The sequence below is a fragment of the Thamnophis sirtalis genome, unplaced genomic scaffold, assembly GCF_051295495.1.
Source record: "Thamnophis sirtalis isolate CommonGarterSnake01/CBP01778 unplaced genomic scaffold, rThaSir2_p1.2 scaffold_1, whole genome shotgun sequence".
Taxonomy (NCBI): Eukaryota; Metazoa; Chordata; class Lepidosauria; order Squamata; family Natricidae; genus Thamnophis; species Thamnophis sirtalis.
The window spans coordinates 108,410,674-108,428,193 of record NW_028261381.1 but is presented as its reverse complement, the minus strand read 5'-3'; the positions used below and the strand labels follow the sequence as shown (position 1 = coordinate 108,428,193).

General features: G+C 38.5%; 1 protein-coding gene across 3 annotated transcripts in view; it reads left to right on the top strand.

Moving 5' to 3' along the window:
- The window catches only part of ACTN1 (actinin alpha 1), a 127,352-nt gene that overhangs the window by 71,624 nt on the left and 38,208 nt on the right, over window positions 1-17,520 (top strand). For all 3 annotated transcript variants that reach the window (XM_087721386.1, XM_087721378.1, XM_087721393.1), the window contains exons 3-8: window positions 2,653-2,772; window positions 8,111-8,197; window positions 9,838-9,925; window positions 12,490-12,568; window positions 14,846-14,927; window positions 17,004-17,089. In XM_087721386.1, coding sequence (XP_087577512.1) covers window positions 2,653-2,772; window positions 8,111-8,197; window positions 9,838-9,925; window positions 12,490-12,568; window positions 14,846-14,927; window positions 17,004-17,089 — 542 coding nt within the window. The remainder of the gene's footprint in view (window positions 1-2,652; window positions 2,773-8,110; window positions 8,198-9,837; window positions 9,926-12,489; window positions 12,569-14,845; window positions 14,928-17,003; window positions 17,090-17,520) is intronic.

The following is a 17,520-nucleotide window of genomic DNA, read 5'->3' as shown; positions in this document are numbered from 1 at the left end:
CACGCGGCCAGTTTGGGGCCAGGTAAGTAAAGGGCCTGCACAGAGGCTCAGGGAAGGTGAAAAACTGGGGGAGGCCATTTTTGCCCTCCCTGAGGCTCAAGGAAAGCTTCTGAAGCTTGTAGAGGGTGAAAAATGGGCCTCCCAGAAGTTACAAAAGTCTGGAAAAGTATGCAGGGCCTCCAAAGCTTGGGGGGGGGCGTTTTCACACTCCCGAAGGCTCGAGAAAAGCCTCTGGAGCCTGGGGAGTGTGAACACACCCCCCCCATTGTGGTGCAAGAGTCTGACTAGGCCATGCCCACCGTGGCCACGCCCACTCAGCAACCGGGCAAAGAACCTATTGCTAAAAGTTTTGAAGCCCACTCCCAGGGATGGGTTTCAACCGGTTCGCGGCGGTCCCCGCGAACCGGTTAGTTGGCGAACCCGGAAGTAAGTAACTTCCGGGAACGACGAAGGGCTCACCCGCCCGCCCGCGTTCCTTACCCGGTTTTGACGAGTTCTGCGCTTCCACGCATGCGCAGGACGCATACAGCGCCTGCGCGATCCTCCAGGAGCAGCTGGAGCATCACACAGACGCTAGTACGCATGCGTGCGCTGCGCGCGTGCACGAGGACACCGCCGGCCCCGTTCCAACTGAACCGGTTGGAACGGGGCGAGAAACCCACCCCTGCCCACTCCTGTGTAGATATATAAATTTGTAGTGGTAACTGTTAGCCATCAGTTGATAACCCTACTCATTTGGGATGGGGAAATGATACAGTACAAGTGAGCTGCACTAAGTAAAGTAATCCATTAGTATGTGGCAGGCAAAAAAAAAACCTTTTTGTTGGGCAAAAAGAAACTAGAAGACTGATGAGCCATGGTTTAGTACAACAAAACCCAGAATGTTTTATTTATTCTAGATTTCACATTTTACAAATCCAGAGGAGTGGCTAGAACAAGCCTGGTCCATGTTGCCCTACCCTCCTCTGTGGTTCCCAGTACAGCATATCCCACCAGCCTGCTTATCCCTCTTATTTTCCAGAGCCCTCCATTCCTCATCTCTGCACTGCTGTCCCTGATGTTGTTGCAGCAGGGCATATTCCCTGAGCCAGCCTGTCCCCAGATCTTCTTCCTGTGTTTTTCTTTGCTGCTCTCCTTCGCCATCAATGTCCTTGGCTTTTTCCCTGCTCCCGCTGCCTCCAATATCAAACCATTTGTATCTGGAGAAAAACAGCTTCATTTTGTTCTCTGCATGGGCCAAAGCTCCCAAAGTGTGTATGTTTCCATTCAGGCATAGACCACCCATCATCAGCTGTTCCCTGCACCAAGCATTTTGCACATCTTTAGACAAAGAAATCCCAATGAAAACTGCCATGACAACTTAGTTCTGCTTTTATTTACTTCTGTATACACTTCCAATTCCCCACTATGAAGATAATTGAGCACATTTGTTTAGGAATTTTATTCTGTCTAGGCTAGGCCCTTAGAAAAAATATCGGCACTGTATGTGATATTTTACAAGGGGGGGGGAAGCATTGTTGCTTTTGGGACATATGTATTGATAAACATATTAGGGCAGAGAGCAGTCCTTCTGAAATAATACCACTTTGGAATAAGAGGCAATTGCATACTTAAAGTGTTCCTCCTTTTATTTTTTCTAATTGTCTTCATTACACAGTTATACAGCTTACACAATACATTATATTGCTATTATATTGACTATAACTATATTGATTAATACAATATTAAGTAAACATTATTACCATTGTAATATTTAGATAACTTAGACCATTATGGATTCAAAACAAAAATATCAATATTAATTATGATTTAAAATGTTAATAAGCATGACATTATTTTGCTTTTTCATCCAGAATTGAATATAACATTAAAAAAAACACTGCATGTTGTATCAAAATATTTGTTTTACAATAAAGGCTTTGATCTCAAATTGATTACTTGTTGTTAAGATCTTCACAATTGGAAAAGGAAAAGAGAAATAAACAAAGCAAATTTGAACACTAATCTCATTCCTGCTTTGTGACCATGGTATAATTATTTTAGCTTTATTGTTCCTCAAAGTGCTGCTTAGTATGTATATAACTTATCACTTGAAGGATGTAGTTTTTCAAATACATTATTCCCCTATATCCGTGATGGCGAACCTATGGCATGAATCCTGGAAATGGCACACAGAGCGATCTCTCTGGGCACGCCAGCTGTTGCCCGTTGCTCTTCCAGGTTCTGGTGTGCACATGCACACTGGCCAGCTGGTCTTCGCATGTGCACCAGAAACCAGAAGACTGGTGTGAATGTACATGCAGGAAACTTGCAGCTTAGCATGCGCACCGGGGAACTGCTCTTCCAGTTTCCGGCACTCCTGTGCTTGCACGCTGGGGAGCTGTTCTTCTGGTTTCTGGCGCTTCTCATCTGCATGCTCCCATTTCAGCACTCTGTGCCAAAAATGTTGACCAACACTGCCCTACATAATTAAGTGGCATGATCAGGTACTTACAAACATGAGTGTAAACAAATTCCAATGGACCAGTTGTGGTTTTACAGCAAAAAAGAAGCAACTGTTATCTTTGTGTGGTATATGAATTCTTTGTAGAGGTGAAATGAAGGACTTCACTTAAAAAAAACAATCATATTTTTTTTTCTCAACCTGATTAGGTGAACGTTTGGCTAAGCCAGAAAGAGGCAAAATGCGAGTGCATAAAATCTCAAATGTGAACAAAGCTCTGGATTTTATTGCTAGCAAAGGAGTCAAGCTGGTCTCCATTGGAGCTGAAGGTAAGCAGTTACTTCAAGTAGGAACTAGATGGTAACAATAATGAACCTGCTTTTATTTGATACATATTTAATATTTGATGCATTACTAGAAAATAATGTATCTCCTAAACGTGAACTTCACATTTGAAGACCAACCAACTAAGGAGTCTTAGAATATCTGGTAGCAGTTTTTGGCTTCCATCCATCCATTTGTTACATTCATTTGTATCCTTCCTAGTTACCAAGAACCAGGTGTATAGACACATTCTCTCTGAGTTCCTTCTAAAGGATTATTATCCTGTCTCATTATCTTTGATTTGGGGGAAGAAAATAAAAGAAAGAATCCAATGCCTTTGTTCATCTTAGAAAAAAAAAATTGTTGATGGATTTTCTAACCCAGGAACCTGATGAACCAAATAGTCTTCTATTTGATCTGATTAACCAAATAGTCACTGAGCGGTGGCTCAGTGGCTAAGATGCTGAGCTTGTCAATCAAAAGGTCGGTAGTTCGGCGGTTTGAATCCCTAGTGCCATGTAACAGAGTGAGCTCCTGTTACTTGTCCCAGCTTCTGCCAACCTAGCAGTTCGAAAGCACATAAAAATGCAAGTAGAAAAATAGAGGAGATGTCTTTGGACAGCGCTGGCTCTTCGGCTTTGAAACAGAGATGAGCACTGCCCCCTAGAGTAGGGAACGACTAGCAGATATGTGTGAGGGGAACCTTTACCTTTTTATACATCACAAACTTTCCCCCAAAATACTTGAATGAAACAATGTTATGGGTGATTACAACTTGATTTATCTGAATCTAGAAGGGAAGGGAAGGGAAGTAGCAGTCTCTGGAAATGCCCAATGTGTGATAGGAATAGGCTGCATTTCAAAGTTAAGGAAGATTTATTTATTTATTCAATTTCTCTAGCTGCCCAACTCAACCAAGTGAATCTGTTTAGTTTATGTATGTTGTCTGTTATTCTTTAGATTCAGCACAAAATATAACAAGAACATACAGTAGATATAATTAGGTCATAATGTTTCCTTATATCAAACCTATATAATTTAACAAAAACATATGTGTAAAAATAGAATTAATCCCCAACTCTTTTCATTAATGTAAGAATAATTATGGACATACTGTATATGATTCTTGCTGTACCCATTGCATGCGTTTTATTTTGCATTACAGGTTTTTAATTGTACTGTATTGGGTTGACTGATAGCATGCTATTATGGTGACAGGATTGGGAAAAGGATTATAAACTTTTTCAAACTCTGCATTTTGAAAGACCCAGATCAGTGATTGTCATTATGATGGCAATACAATAAAAATCAGTGAAGCATGTTGAATGTTGTTAACTTGGTTGAGACAGAATAAATCATATCAAGCAGGTGGGATTTAACTAGAAATCATGATGGCCAATAAAAGATATTTTGTGTGCATATTTTTAAATATACCCTTAGCAACAGAATGTGTCAAAAGATCCCTGATATCACTTGACCATAAATGATATAATCAGTAATCACTTCCTAATCATTATCTTGGCTCCAAATTTTCAAGGAACTATGTCAGATGTTTGGAAAAACAAGAGAAAACACTGGGATTCTATATTGATACTAGATTGGCAATGCCAACATTCCTTAATGTGTTGCAAAAAGGAAACTGTAAGAAAAAAACACTGACATTTAGAACAATTTTTAAAAGTTGTATTTATACAAGTGAAATTCTAAATAGTGAAACTATTGGCTAATATTGGTTTTTATTGGCTAAATTAAAGCCACCTTATGTGGCTTTCAGTATTGCTTATGTTCTGCAAATTCTGCAGGTTCAAGAAAGCATCCCCTTTGGTTGCTTATACTGCACAATTTCTCACACTTAGTAATGGATTTTTTAAAACCTAAAGTAAATTCTTATCAATAGCACAAAAGCAATCCACATTTTGTGGTAAAATGGACCGCAACATGGAGTGTGAATACATTTTCATTCTCTTGATGCATTTCCACTATATTTCCTATTTACATATAAAATAAGTTCATAAATCCTCTTTGAAATCCTGATGTAAAAAAATATCCTGTGATCCTCCTGTGTAAAACAAGAAGATAATGGAACATCAGAGTTAGAGTACTATGACAGGGTTATACATTTCAGTTCATTTTGGAGTCCTTTTGAAGAACCCAGTTTTATTATGAATATTCAGTGGTTATTTTCTTTTTGGAAGAATTGAGCACCAAAGAGATGGAAATTGTATCTTCATTTGTATATTCTGTTCACAAAGACTTATTGTAGTAAAACCAATTATATGGAAATATACTCACTAGAGGAGAACATTTGGTTTCCTCTTTCCAGCTGTTCCAATTCTTCAAACAGCAGTCTGTATCTTTGCCCAGGCTGAATGTAGTGCTAGCTGAACATTTTTCCTTGTTGAGTGTGCTGTGAACAACACTCTTGAGATTGTGAGAAAGGAGAATGACAACTGTTCTAGATTTCACACCTGAGATATTTTTGCTTGACTTTTTAAGGATCTTTTGTTATAGGTTTTCACAATTACTTCTTGGAGGATTCAGATCATCATCCTTAGTCTTCAGCCCATTTTTCATATTTCTGTCAACCCCTTTTCCTTTTAATGGAAACACTTCATAAAGTGTGAAAGATGCAGAACAGAATCTCAATTCTCCATTGGTACGAATGTCCCAGAAGGACCCCACTGATTTTGGAGGAAAGGGGTGGTGGTCCATTAGATGTACTAAAGAATGTTCACAACCTGCACCTCTCCTATTCCCTACCCTGAACCCCTTTAAGAACTGTTAGCCTTTTCTTTGTTATATCAGAATTCTGGAATTATAAAACAGATTTGCTCCATGCTTAACCCCTGCAACAGAAAGAATGTTTTGCATATGAGCATATCTTCACATTTGATATAAAGATATATTCCTGACACCAGGATGACAACATTGGTTTTGAGATGGAGAACAAAATATACAAGACAATTACCAACTTTAGCAAATAAAATCCAAACTGTTGCTTCCTAGCAACAGTTCTTTTATTCATGAATCTGCTTTAAAGGCTTATTTGTGACTTATCACATTTTTATTGTTGCAAAATAGTCGAATATTGGAATGAGGTGATAGAATCTGGCAGGAACACATTCTGCATGCAAATTGTTATCCCTGACTGTTTCTTTCAGAATTTGTTTTTCATTATTTCCATTGCTGCTGCCGCCGCCCAGTCATAGATAATTCGAAGAACTAAACTGGAAGAGCTGACATTTGAATGAAGTTGTCTTCTATTGGCACAATTGTTAATCAGGCCTGCTGTCAATCATGAATTTGCTGTCTTACTTCTCTTGGAATGCTTTTGGTTGATTTTATTGTTTGTCACAGCCAAATATTTAGACTGGATTTGGCATTTTTATCTACTTATTGAGTCCTTCCCAAGGATCTGGGATAGGCAGATGTTGATGTTTGATAGTACTAAATGTTCAAGAAACTATCGTTGCAGGATGTAAGCTGTTCTGAGAAAAGCTGCTTTTTGCAATTGACTGATAGTGAATTTGTCAATGCCAATGGTGTTCAAATGTGTTGTGATTGTTTTAGAATGGCACCCAAGGGGCCTATTGCTATTGATACTACCTTTGCTTTGTGTTGTTGTTGTTGTTGTTGCTGTTGTGGTTTGTCACACAGTCTGCCAGATGTTCAGACTAGATTTAGCATTTTTGTCTACTATTGAGTCCTTTCCAATGACTTGGATAGGCAGATGTGGATATTTGATAGTATTGTTATGGTTCATCATACACCCAGATGTTCAGACTGGACTTTTTGAAATCTGCATCTCACCATATATTTTTTATGGGAGAGACACTCTGTCTGACTCCTGATTAAGTAGGAGTGTTAAGTATGGTTGAACCTGTGGCTACCTCTCATCTTTCTCAGAGCATACAAGGCCCACAACCACATCAAGGTAGTGTCCCTCCAACAACACTGGGGGTGTTGTTATTAGTATTATTGCTGTTGTTATTAGTATTATTCCTGAACTAGGAGCTTTATATATGCACCTGCTGTTAATACTGATGTGATTTATTGGAGTGAATCCTTCAGTTGATCTAGGCAATTCTTTTGAACAGCTGAACATTTCAAACAATAGCGTCTGTCTTCTGGATATAAGGTGGATATAAACACCTTAACGCTCATTAATATAGCTTAAGATAGTGTTATTTGGATTGGGTGGGCTTGATAAACCTTTTTTTTCATGTAATAGGGCAATCAAGTTTCAAGTAATTCAAAGAATTAACACCTTTCTGGTTAAACAGAAAAGTTTTTTTTTCTTATCACATAACACTGTTAGTTTGATGCCAAAATATCTGTTATAACCCAAACTGTATAATGAACGACCACTTAAATAAATTCTGTGGTTTTACCACCTGCATTTTATTTCTTCGCTTTTACTTTCTCTGTTCCTACCACCCATAGCAACAGTGGGTTTCTATATATTCCTTTCTCAGGGCAATGCTCTACGAATCTCATTAGTGATCCAGGAAGTCTTATGCAACAGACGAGTCTTTAAGAAATCACAAGATTCTGTTGTTTTTGTAAAGAAGGATATAGCTGCATCTCTATGGAGTTCTAAGTGGAGGAGAAATGTTTATGGAAGTGCCAGCATTTTATTGTTAATTTTCAGCTGCAGGGTCACAGCTATTAGAGGAACTCGCTAGCTGAAATCCTGGGGGAAACCAAAATCTGCTGGGAATCTCTGAGCATCATATTGGCCAGAAAGACAATCTGATTTCTTTCTCTTGACTACCTTCAAGATTCTTCAACCAGTTGATAGGAACTGAACTTCCTTATATGTGCTGATGTGGACAAAGGCATTGTGTAACGCCAGTAAACATGCAGCCCATTTCTAAATATTACAAATTGTGAAAGGGGGCTAATTCACCAAACCAGATCATATTTTTTTTAAACATTGACTGAGCCCAGCTGTTGTTTCTGGTTTTTAAAAACAGGTTCTCATGCCAACCCTCTGAAAGCAGGATGTGCTAAAACCTAAACTGTAAACTGTCTTCAGCAGTCAAATAGAAAGGCATCATATACATCAGTCAAATAAATAAACAGAAAGATATTAAAAAGAAAACCAAACCGTTCAAATCAGATCAGAGAAGCAATAAACATTCAGAGGATTTCGATCTTTTCCTCCTCAGCGTATGATTGCTGATCTTCTTCATAAGTCCAGGGAGTTTTTATGTGCCTTCTGCCCCTCTTCCCATCATAGGCTTCAGGGAGTGTCTGCTGCTGGATTAATAATTATTTTAAGGAAACATGTTTGTTTATTTTTGGTTGTTTAACAGCTACATTTCTTTCTTTTTTTTACAGAGATTGTTGATGGGAATGCAAAAATGACCCTTGGCATGATTTGGACTATCATCCTTCGTTTTGCCATTCAGGATATCTCAGTAGAAGGTAAATCCCAACAGGTTCTCATCTCTTCCAAGGATAGTTATGACGAGGAAGATTATATTACGAGCTGCCTCAAGGAAAGAGCATGAAACCTATACACTGAATGAAGGATACTGGCACGTCAGCTGGAAGTTAGTGCCTCCTCTGCTTGATTAATTGCACTGAGGTATCTGAAAGTTGCTTCTTCTATTTACAAAATGCAGAGTTGAGGAGTTCCAAGTCTGGATTCCCTGAATAGACAAAAGATGGACACAGACTGACAGCTTTCATGACATTGTAGAGCATGCTTCACTTTGTTATTTATGTTATTTATGTTATTCTGACCTGCCTAGGCATTAAGATCTGCAGGGGACGGAAAGTTTTCCTTTTAAGATATTTTCTGCCTATCCACATTTTGGAATAGGCTTCCTTAGGAGTCTGGGTTAGTTTAACTTTGTGAAAGAGCTTCAAGATACACCTCTTTAGTTGGGCCTTTTTATTCATTTAGTATTATTTTATAGTTAGTTCATCTTTGTAATTATTGTTCTACGTTAATAATTGTGAACTGATTCGTTGTATATGCGGCAGCATATTGACAGGCCTGAGAAAGAAAGAGGACGATTTGATTTTTCGAGTACTGAAAAGGTAGCCCGTGTGTGCTCTTTTCTGGGACACGACCCAGAAGAGGAGCTGGGCAGGGGGCATGCGCACACCATAAAATGCACTTCTGGTTTCTGGCGGGCACATGCACATGCGCACCAGCCAGCTAGACCTCTGGTTATTGGTGCACATATGTGCGCGATGATCAGCTGGCTGGCATGCATGCTCCCACCGGAAAAAGGAAGACCAGCTCTTCCAGTTTATGGCATTGCTGCATACACGAAGGCCAGTAGATCATCACGCATGCGTGCACTCCAAAAGCCCAGAAGAGGAATGGGGGACACCGTGTGTGCCAGGCAGCATGCCTCTGCATGCCATAGATTCGCCATCACGGTTATATTTGATCTAATGGCTAAGGCACCAGGCTAGAAACCAGCCTTAGGCATGAAAGCCATCTGGGGCACTTTGAAACAGTCACTCATTCTCTTCCCAACCAACCTCACAGGGTGGTTATAAGAATAGGAAGGAATATCACATATGTTTGCCACCTTGTTATTTAAAAAAAGAATGAAGACTGGATGTAAATGTAAGCATTAAAAATTAAATGCTGCACTTGGTCAGTCACTAAAATAATATAATGCACAGAATCAAATTGATATAAGACTTGTCTACCAGTCCCATCACAGCAATATTTTTTACAAAGGGAGTTCATCTTGAAAAGTTATTGAGCCTTCTAAAGCTTCTACCTAGTTATCATAACTTTTGAGTTGAGTAAATTATTATTTTTTTCACTGCTAGGTTGCTAATTTTAGTTTGTATTTTATTATTATTGGTATCATTATTATTAATTAAAATTTGCTGTGGCTGTTCAATTCAGAAGACTCTGGGCTGTTTTACTGTTACTTTACTTTTACTATTTTACTCTGAGCTTTGAACCTTAAACTGGTTCTTGGGAGATTCTGAAATGCAAATGAAAGGAGCCATCCACGTTCTCTTCAATGGTTTCAAAGGTCAGAATGATCAAAGAAAACCTGGAACTAATGCTTGTATCTTTTGTTTTATAGAGACATCTGCGAAAGAAGGGCTTTTGCTGTGGTGCCAGAGGAAAACTGCCCCTTACAAAAATGTGAACATCCAAAACTTCCATATTAGGTAAAAACCAATAAAGAGCAGTTCTCTGAATATATTGCTTTTCTGATATGTCACATACCTCAGTTGCACAACCAGCGCCTGTCCCAAGTTGGAGGGGAAAAAATCATCTAAAAGATTTGGACACTGCTTAGTGATCAACTGGGCTGTTCTTAAACCTCACACTAAGAACCTTCACAATTAACATGAACTCTTAGATCAGGGGTGTCAAATGGCGGCCTGCGGGCTGGATGTGTCACGCGCAAGCTATGCAACCTCAGCTCCGCGAAGGGCGTGATGGCAACATGACACCACGAGTTTGACACCCATGACTTAGATGGAGGAGGATGGAGTGCTTGTGCTCTCGAACCTACCTTCCAGTTCAGGATTTGAAGACTGCAATTGGCTAAAGGTTTCTTCCTCCGTTACCATGGCATCAGACACATCTTCAGGACTGGGGTTTCTATCAAACAATGTTGCATTGATGCAACATAAACTTTGCCCTTTCTTTACATGTATGTGACAATATCCCTGCGAAACAGTTGGACCTTGTATCACAAAACCACAATGCTGCTTTCATAATTTGTTTCTTGCTGACCCACATGCAATTCCCCCTGGTATTTATGTTAAAATACTGAAGCTTTTTTTTAAAAAAAAAAAACTTTTATCCAGCCAAGAGAAAGATAGGACCAGTTCAGACTATATTTCCACTTTGCTAAACTAAAAGTTGTCAAGATAAACATGAATTCTGGGCTCACTTTCCTTCTTCGTCCCTTCGTCTGTTGTTAACTTTAACAGCAGTTCTTTGTTATACTTGAAACATGACAGCAAAAGTCATTTCATGTTGGTTTATTCAATATGCAAATGGAAAACTAATGTTATGCTGTGGTTTAGCAATCTATGGAGAGTGGTTTAAAAGAACTTTTATAGGACTTAAGCTATGTACAGTGACATGTAAAATGGCTCTTACATTACTTACAAAGTAATTAATGCAAACTAATGGGTTGAGGAGCCAAGGAAGGGAATGTAGTTGCTACTGCTACTGTTTTTCCTCCTTCATCCTTGCCTTACAGAGGCTTCGCTCATATAACACATTCATTTCAAAATGAACATTTTGTCTCGCAGACTTGTTTCTATCTCTGTTTGTGTATACCTCGGTTTTGAAAGCTTGAATGATAAAGCTAGGGCTGAGTTGATCATTAACGGTGGTTGATACCAGCAGCCCAGAATGGAAGCAATGCATCATGTTCTAATGACATGTTTGTCCATTTACTTTCTTTACTGTTCTCCTCCTCCTGAGCCCTTGAAATACAGTTAGTCAACACAACTGCCAAAAATCTATAAAGAAGTAAAATGAAAAGGAATATTATATCTTGAGATGCAGCAAGAGATGTTGACGTCCTTATTCTTTCCTCTCCCATCTCAGTTTTGTTAAGATACAGGTAGTCCTCGAGTTACAACCACAGCTGAGCCCAAAATTTATGTTGCAAAGTGAGACATTTTTAAAAGTGAGTTTGTCCCATTTTACGACTTTTCTTGTCACATTTGTTAAGTGAATCACTGTTAAATTAGTAACACGGTTGTTAATGAATCTGGTATCCCCATTGACTTTGCTTGGCAGAAGGTCGCAAACGAGGATCACATAACTCCATGACACTGCAAGCGTCATACATGTGAATCAGTTGCTAAGCATCCAAATTTTGGTCATGTGACCATGGGGATGCTGCAATGGTCATAAAAAGGGTCATGTCACTTTTTTCAATGCTGTTGTAACTAAGTGAACTGTTGTAAGTCGAGGATTGCCTGTAAATATATTCCACCCATTTAAAGAAAACAGCTCGTGTCTTATGTCACACTGTATTCCTTTTTACATTTATAGACAAACTGGAATCATTATTTACCAAAATTGGACAAACAACAATGTAACATTATTTGACTGCATATACACATTAGTGAATGATAAAACAATATACCTTCTTTATTTTTATTCCACAGTTAGTTCGGTACCAGGTCCTTCTAAATATGAAACTGGTTGACCTTTCAAAAATGAATAGAAACTTTGATTAAATTCAAGGACAATTAATCTCTAGATGGTCAACTTGTTTCTTTCCCCACATGGTGGCCCACAGTTTGAATTGCCCCTGATTGTTGTCTGTGCTGGCTCAGGATGAAGAGAGTTGTAAGTTAATAGCATTTGTAATTTTGGAAGATAGCACTAGCAATAGCACTTAGACTTATATACAGCTTCACGGTGCTTTATGCAGTTTACAGAGTCAGCATATTGCCCCCAATAATCTGGGTCCTCATTTTACCGACCTCAGAAGGATGGAAGGCTGAGTCAACCTTGAGCCGGTGAGACTTGAACTGCCGAACTGCTGGCAGCCGACAGTCAGCAGAAGTAACTCGTAGTACTGCATTCTAACCACGGCCCCACCAAGGTTCATGCCATCTATATCAACCGTATTCTCTCTGCCAAGTTGTGTGCAGAGAGAACACTATTGATTTTAGACTGTCTTCAGTTTGCTTCCAAATTAGTCATCATGTGCATCTTGAAGAATATAGCTAATTGTGTTTCATCTCTCTTATAGCTGGAAAGATGGTCTTGGTTTTTGTGCATTGATCCACAGACACCGTCCAGAACTTATTGATTATGGAAAACTAAGAAAGGTACTGTATTAGACTTTGGTTTGGGCTGTCTCAAGCTCATAATACCAAAAAAATAAAACCTTTGGATAATTCTACCTAAGATGAAATAGATTCTCTGAAAAGTTCAGATGAAGCAGTCTTCTTTGACCTCCAAATGTGCTGGACTGACTCTCATTCCAAAACACACGTGGAAAGCACCAGGTTGGAAGGAGAAGTAGTTATATACTAGATCAGGGGTGTCAAACTCAAGGCCCGTGGGGTGCTTAGATCTGGCCCAGAGGGCTGGCCTGGAAACAGCGATGGACTGGCCCATGCCTCTGCCAGCAAAAATGAAGCCAGGGAGGGCCACATGCTCCATTTTTGCTGGCAGAGGGTTGCAGGAGGCTGTCCCAGCTGAAAATAGAGTTTGGGAGCCTGTTTTCACTGGCAAAGCACTTGGGCCACCACAAGTGATGTCCAGCTGGCCATGCCTACCTTGGCCACGCTTACCCCAGCCCTCTGAGGTCAAACACAACCCTGATGCAGCCCTTAATGAAATTGAATTTGACACTCCTGATATAGATTAACAGCAGATTGATGGTTCCTTGGCATTCAGAATTCTAGCTCAAGCAATTCAAATGCTTGCTTCAATTTGCAGAAGGTAGAAAGATAGCAGTTGGTGACATTTCAATAATGTTTAGCATATGTTTGCACAAAAGTGTATTAGTGCAGTTAAACCTCCTAATACAGTTAAATGAACTTTTCAGAAGAAAGGCATGGCTGCTAAAGCTGAATATCCATTACATCTGACTTTATTTGCATCAATTTATAGATTATAAATAATTACACCAATGATGTAAATTCAATCAACTGTTGAAATTATTTTTGATACAGTTTGATTTATTCATCATTTTGGGAAGGTATCTGAAGGGAAAAAATGTCCGCAGTTTCTGTAGTTCACTTAACTGAGGTCTGATAAATCACTGTGATTATAATTTTTGTTAAAAAGTTAAATCCCATTGCCGATTCTGACTAAAAGTTTTGACACCCATTTAATTTATCAGTAAGTTCTAAAAATGCTTTTCCTCAACTGCCTCTAAGTTATAATAATTGGATATATTTCAGCTAACAGTTCATATATGTTACAAAATAATAAAAGGGCATACTGGAAAATCAAGTTAATCTAATCTTTCTTTGTTTAGCATTTATAAAAAGAAGGACAATTTAAACAAAACTGTAATAATGATTGTAGGTTTGCTCCAAATGTTATCTAAAATATAATTCACATGGTTTAGTAGTTAATTAAAATGGATGTTTCAGCAGCTTTTTAAAAGGTTCTTTTTGTTCCTTGAACATTGTTATATTCAGTTCCCCAAGTTAAGGGCAAAAGGATTTCATTTTCCTCTTTTAGAAGAAATGTCTTAATTGTCAGCTCCTAGAATGCTCTTCTTCATAGAAGGGTGTTTATGACGCTACCTATTCAAAGCGTGCAAAATTCTCCGGTTTTCCTCCTCCTTTTTAAAAAAAATGTGAAAATAGTAGAATTAATGACAAGACTACATCTTCAGTTTCTTGTAGTGTACATAACCTAAACTGAGATGTGTGTGTGTATGCAGATCCCTCAAAACCCATAAGTTAACCCATAATACAAGCAAAAGCAAACATCAAAAAGTATACATTTTGCCAAGTATCAAAATAATAAATAGTCGTGACCACACCAGATTCCAACCTTCACTCACAATATGCTCTCCTCCTGTGCTAATTGAAGTAAATAGATCTTAATTGTTTTCCTGAAACCTACAAGAGTAGGAACAATGTGGGTCTCCATGGGGATTGTGAATTCCACAATCAATGGGGGCATCAATCAAAATGCCTATTTCCTAGGTCCGGTCAAATGATAACCTTGAATGTGCAGGACTTTGAGAGAATTGACTTTGTTTGAATGTTAGATGATTATGCAAGAAAGCAGGGTCACTGAAAGCCATCCTTATCCATAAGAGAGTTTAGTGGGGAGAAATATAATAATTTTAAAAAGAAAATTAAAAGCATAGCAATCCCCTCTGTATAATACAGTAATAAAAATTACTATTAAAATTCTCAAAAAGCTAAATAAAAATGTGCCTATAGGTTATTTATAATCTTGAGAAAATAGAAAGTAGTTTTTCATGAAGAAATGTGCTTGATAAGACTATTGTGCTTTAGTTACATTTGTTTCCTCTGTTTTCTAGCTTTTCAGTAAAGTATACTATGCAACTGATGGCTATTGAAGTATTTTCTTGTAATATGTATTTATTGCTAATAAAACCATTATATTTTTAGGACGACCCTCTTACAAATCTGAATACAGCTTTTGATGTGGCTGAAAGATACTTAGATATTCCAAAGATGTTGGATGCAGAAGGTATAGTAAAACCCAGTTTTGCTTCCTTCCTCTTCCTCCCACTTCCCCCAAAAGGTTCCTTAAAATGCCTTTATGTATTTATTAGAACCGAGATTCTTATTAGGTCATTCCCTCCTTATCACACATTTAGATCCATTTAGATCAGACTAAGGCCTGATACATCTGCAGCAACCACAGTCTTAACCTATTGGTCAAATTTTTGGATCCTGCACAATACTAATGGCATTTGATTAATAGGATAACAGAGAAAATATTTGTGTACATATCAGTAGGAGCAGCACAGATTTTGGACTTTCTAACATGATCTGTTAAGTCCTGCATGATTTTGTTCCAGTCATGAGATCCTATCATGGTCATTAGCTCCATGTAGTAGCAAAAGTACGTAAGCTGGGCTAAGACAAATAATAGCAGAATGGCATTCATGCTTTTTTTCACTGGTCCCTGGTGTGCTTTTTGAGCCTCAGTAATAGGTGCACACCTGTCTTTGACTAACTCAGTGTTCCACCTTGGGCAAACAAGTCAAATTATTCAGCAACCAGTGATATGATAGCAATCTACAATACATAAAGAGAAAATAGAACAAAGGACTAGTCATCCTTCATTGTTTTTTCCCTTTTTAAATAGTTTATCTTGACATTTTACTTTTTAGGCCACTGTCCTTTAAATAGGATCAACACAGGTTCAATATAAACCCTGTGTTCTTGGATATCTGCTTCTAGAATACTGATGTTAAATACTCATTTTTGCTCCCTGTGTTATAGAAATCAACACTGGCATTGAATGCTAGTTTTATCATTGCCTTTGTTTTTCAGTCCCTTTACATTGCCTTTTCTTTTTTCCTTAAAGTTTGTGAAAACGATTTATTGTTTGCTAAGCTCTTTCGAGTTGTTTCCTTCCATCTAGGACATGAATTTTGAGAACTGTTTCTAGAATAGATCTTAGCCATATACAGAAACTTAGAACACCCTCTGCAGGATGTGACGGCCAGTCTGCCCACTGTTTAATTTGCTTAAGCCTTCTCTAAAATATCTCAGGACTATATTTCCCAGAATTTTCCAGTTATCAGTTCATTGGCTAAGGGACTCTGGAACATGTAGATCGAGATATTAGAATGCACCACTTTGGGGAACAGTCAAAATCAAACAATGATTTTAATGTTCACCTTTATGCTCTGCAAGTAGTTTTAGGTGAGATTCCCAAGACCTCATGTTCTTACAGAGAGCCTCTGGACTTGGTGTCTCAAGGTAAAGAGTTTAAATGGAACCCCAACAAAACTCAAAGAAGAAATGAATAGTTAAACCACATCAAAGTATTTTTGTATTAGAGACCATCATGCTCACTCCTTGTCTTCCTCCTTATAGCAGCAAGGAAGGTGCTGTGAAAAACATTAATTTGAAAAATGATCAGCACCTACTCTTATAATCAGTTTGGCCTAGTGGTTAAGGTACCAGACTAGAAAGTAGGAGACCGTGAGGTCAAGTCCTGTCTTAGCCATGAAATCCAGCTGGTTGATTTTGGGCCAGTCTCTCTCTCTCTTTCTCAGCCCATCTCACTTCACAGGGTTGTTGTGGGAAAAATAGGAGGAGGAAGGTGTGGTGGATATATTCGCCAACTTGAATTATTTGTAAAAATAATAAAATTGGGATACAAATAAATAAAATAATAATAAATAATAATAACCCCTCAACAAACGCTTGGAACACTCAGGCCAAAAGCAGATTCAAAACAATTGGCAAATTTTGGGTGGAGGAACAATAGTAGTTTCATTTAGTACAGTAACTATCGAGAAGTTGTAAGTTCCATATTTTTGCTGACCTAATAGACACCTACCTATTGTCAAGTGCTAATCTGCACATTTCTCAAAAATCTTTTTTTTTAAGCAAGGGGAAAAGAAGCACGAATAACTTCCCTTCAACGTAGGAGAGCCTTCTCCTAAGCAGATCCAAAGAGGCCTTTGTAAAAAAAATGTGCAGGAGCTAAAGAGTTATTCCATTCTTCACTTGGTGCCCCTAGTACCTCACTTTTCTCACTTCCCCTAAGTTAAGATGCTCTTTAACTTCAGGTTTTCTTTGACAGACATTGTTGGAACAGCCCGTCCTGACGAGAAGGCCATCATGACCTATGTTTCTAGCTTCTACCACGCCTTCTCAGGAGCCCAGAAGGTATCACAGGATTCCAAGCTCCTTCCACACAGCGCACCTGGTCCTCTTGCTAATGTCCAAGCCTCTTTCTTGCTCTCGCTTTCTCTCTCTCTTTCTCTTTCTTTCTCTTTCCTATCTAGCTACGGGCATCTTTGTTATTATTATTTGAGAGCAGCGTTGTCTTAGTGGTACTCCAAGTGTATAGGAATCTGGGAGTGCATATTAATCAAATACAGTTCTACAGTCAGTGATGCAATGCCAAGCCATTCTCCGTATAAGTCTTGTGGCCTCTTTAAAAGCACTAGAAACTCTCCCTTGACCCACTCAGTGCAAGCATTTCTTCTGAGATGATCTTCAGGAACACACATTTTAACCAGGAAAATAAATAACTGGGCTTCTGCAAAAAAGTTTTTCCATCTCAGCAATACAACTTTGTGAATGAAGTAGTGTAG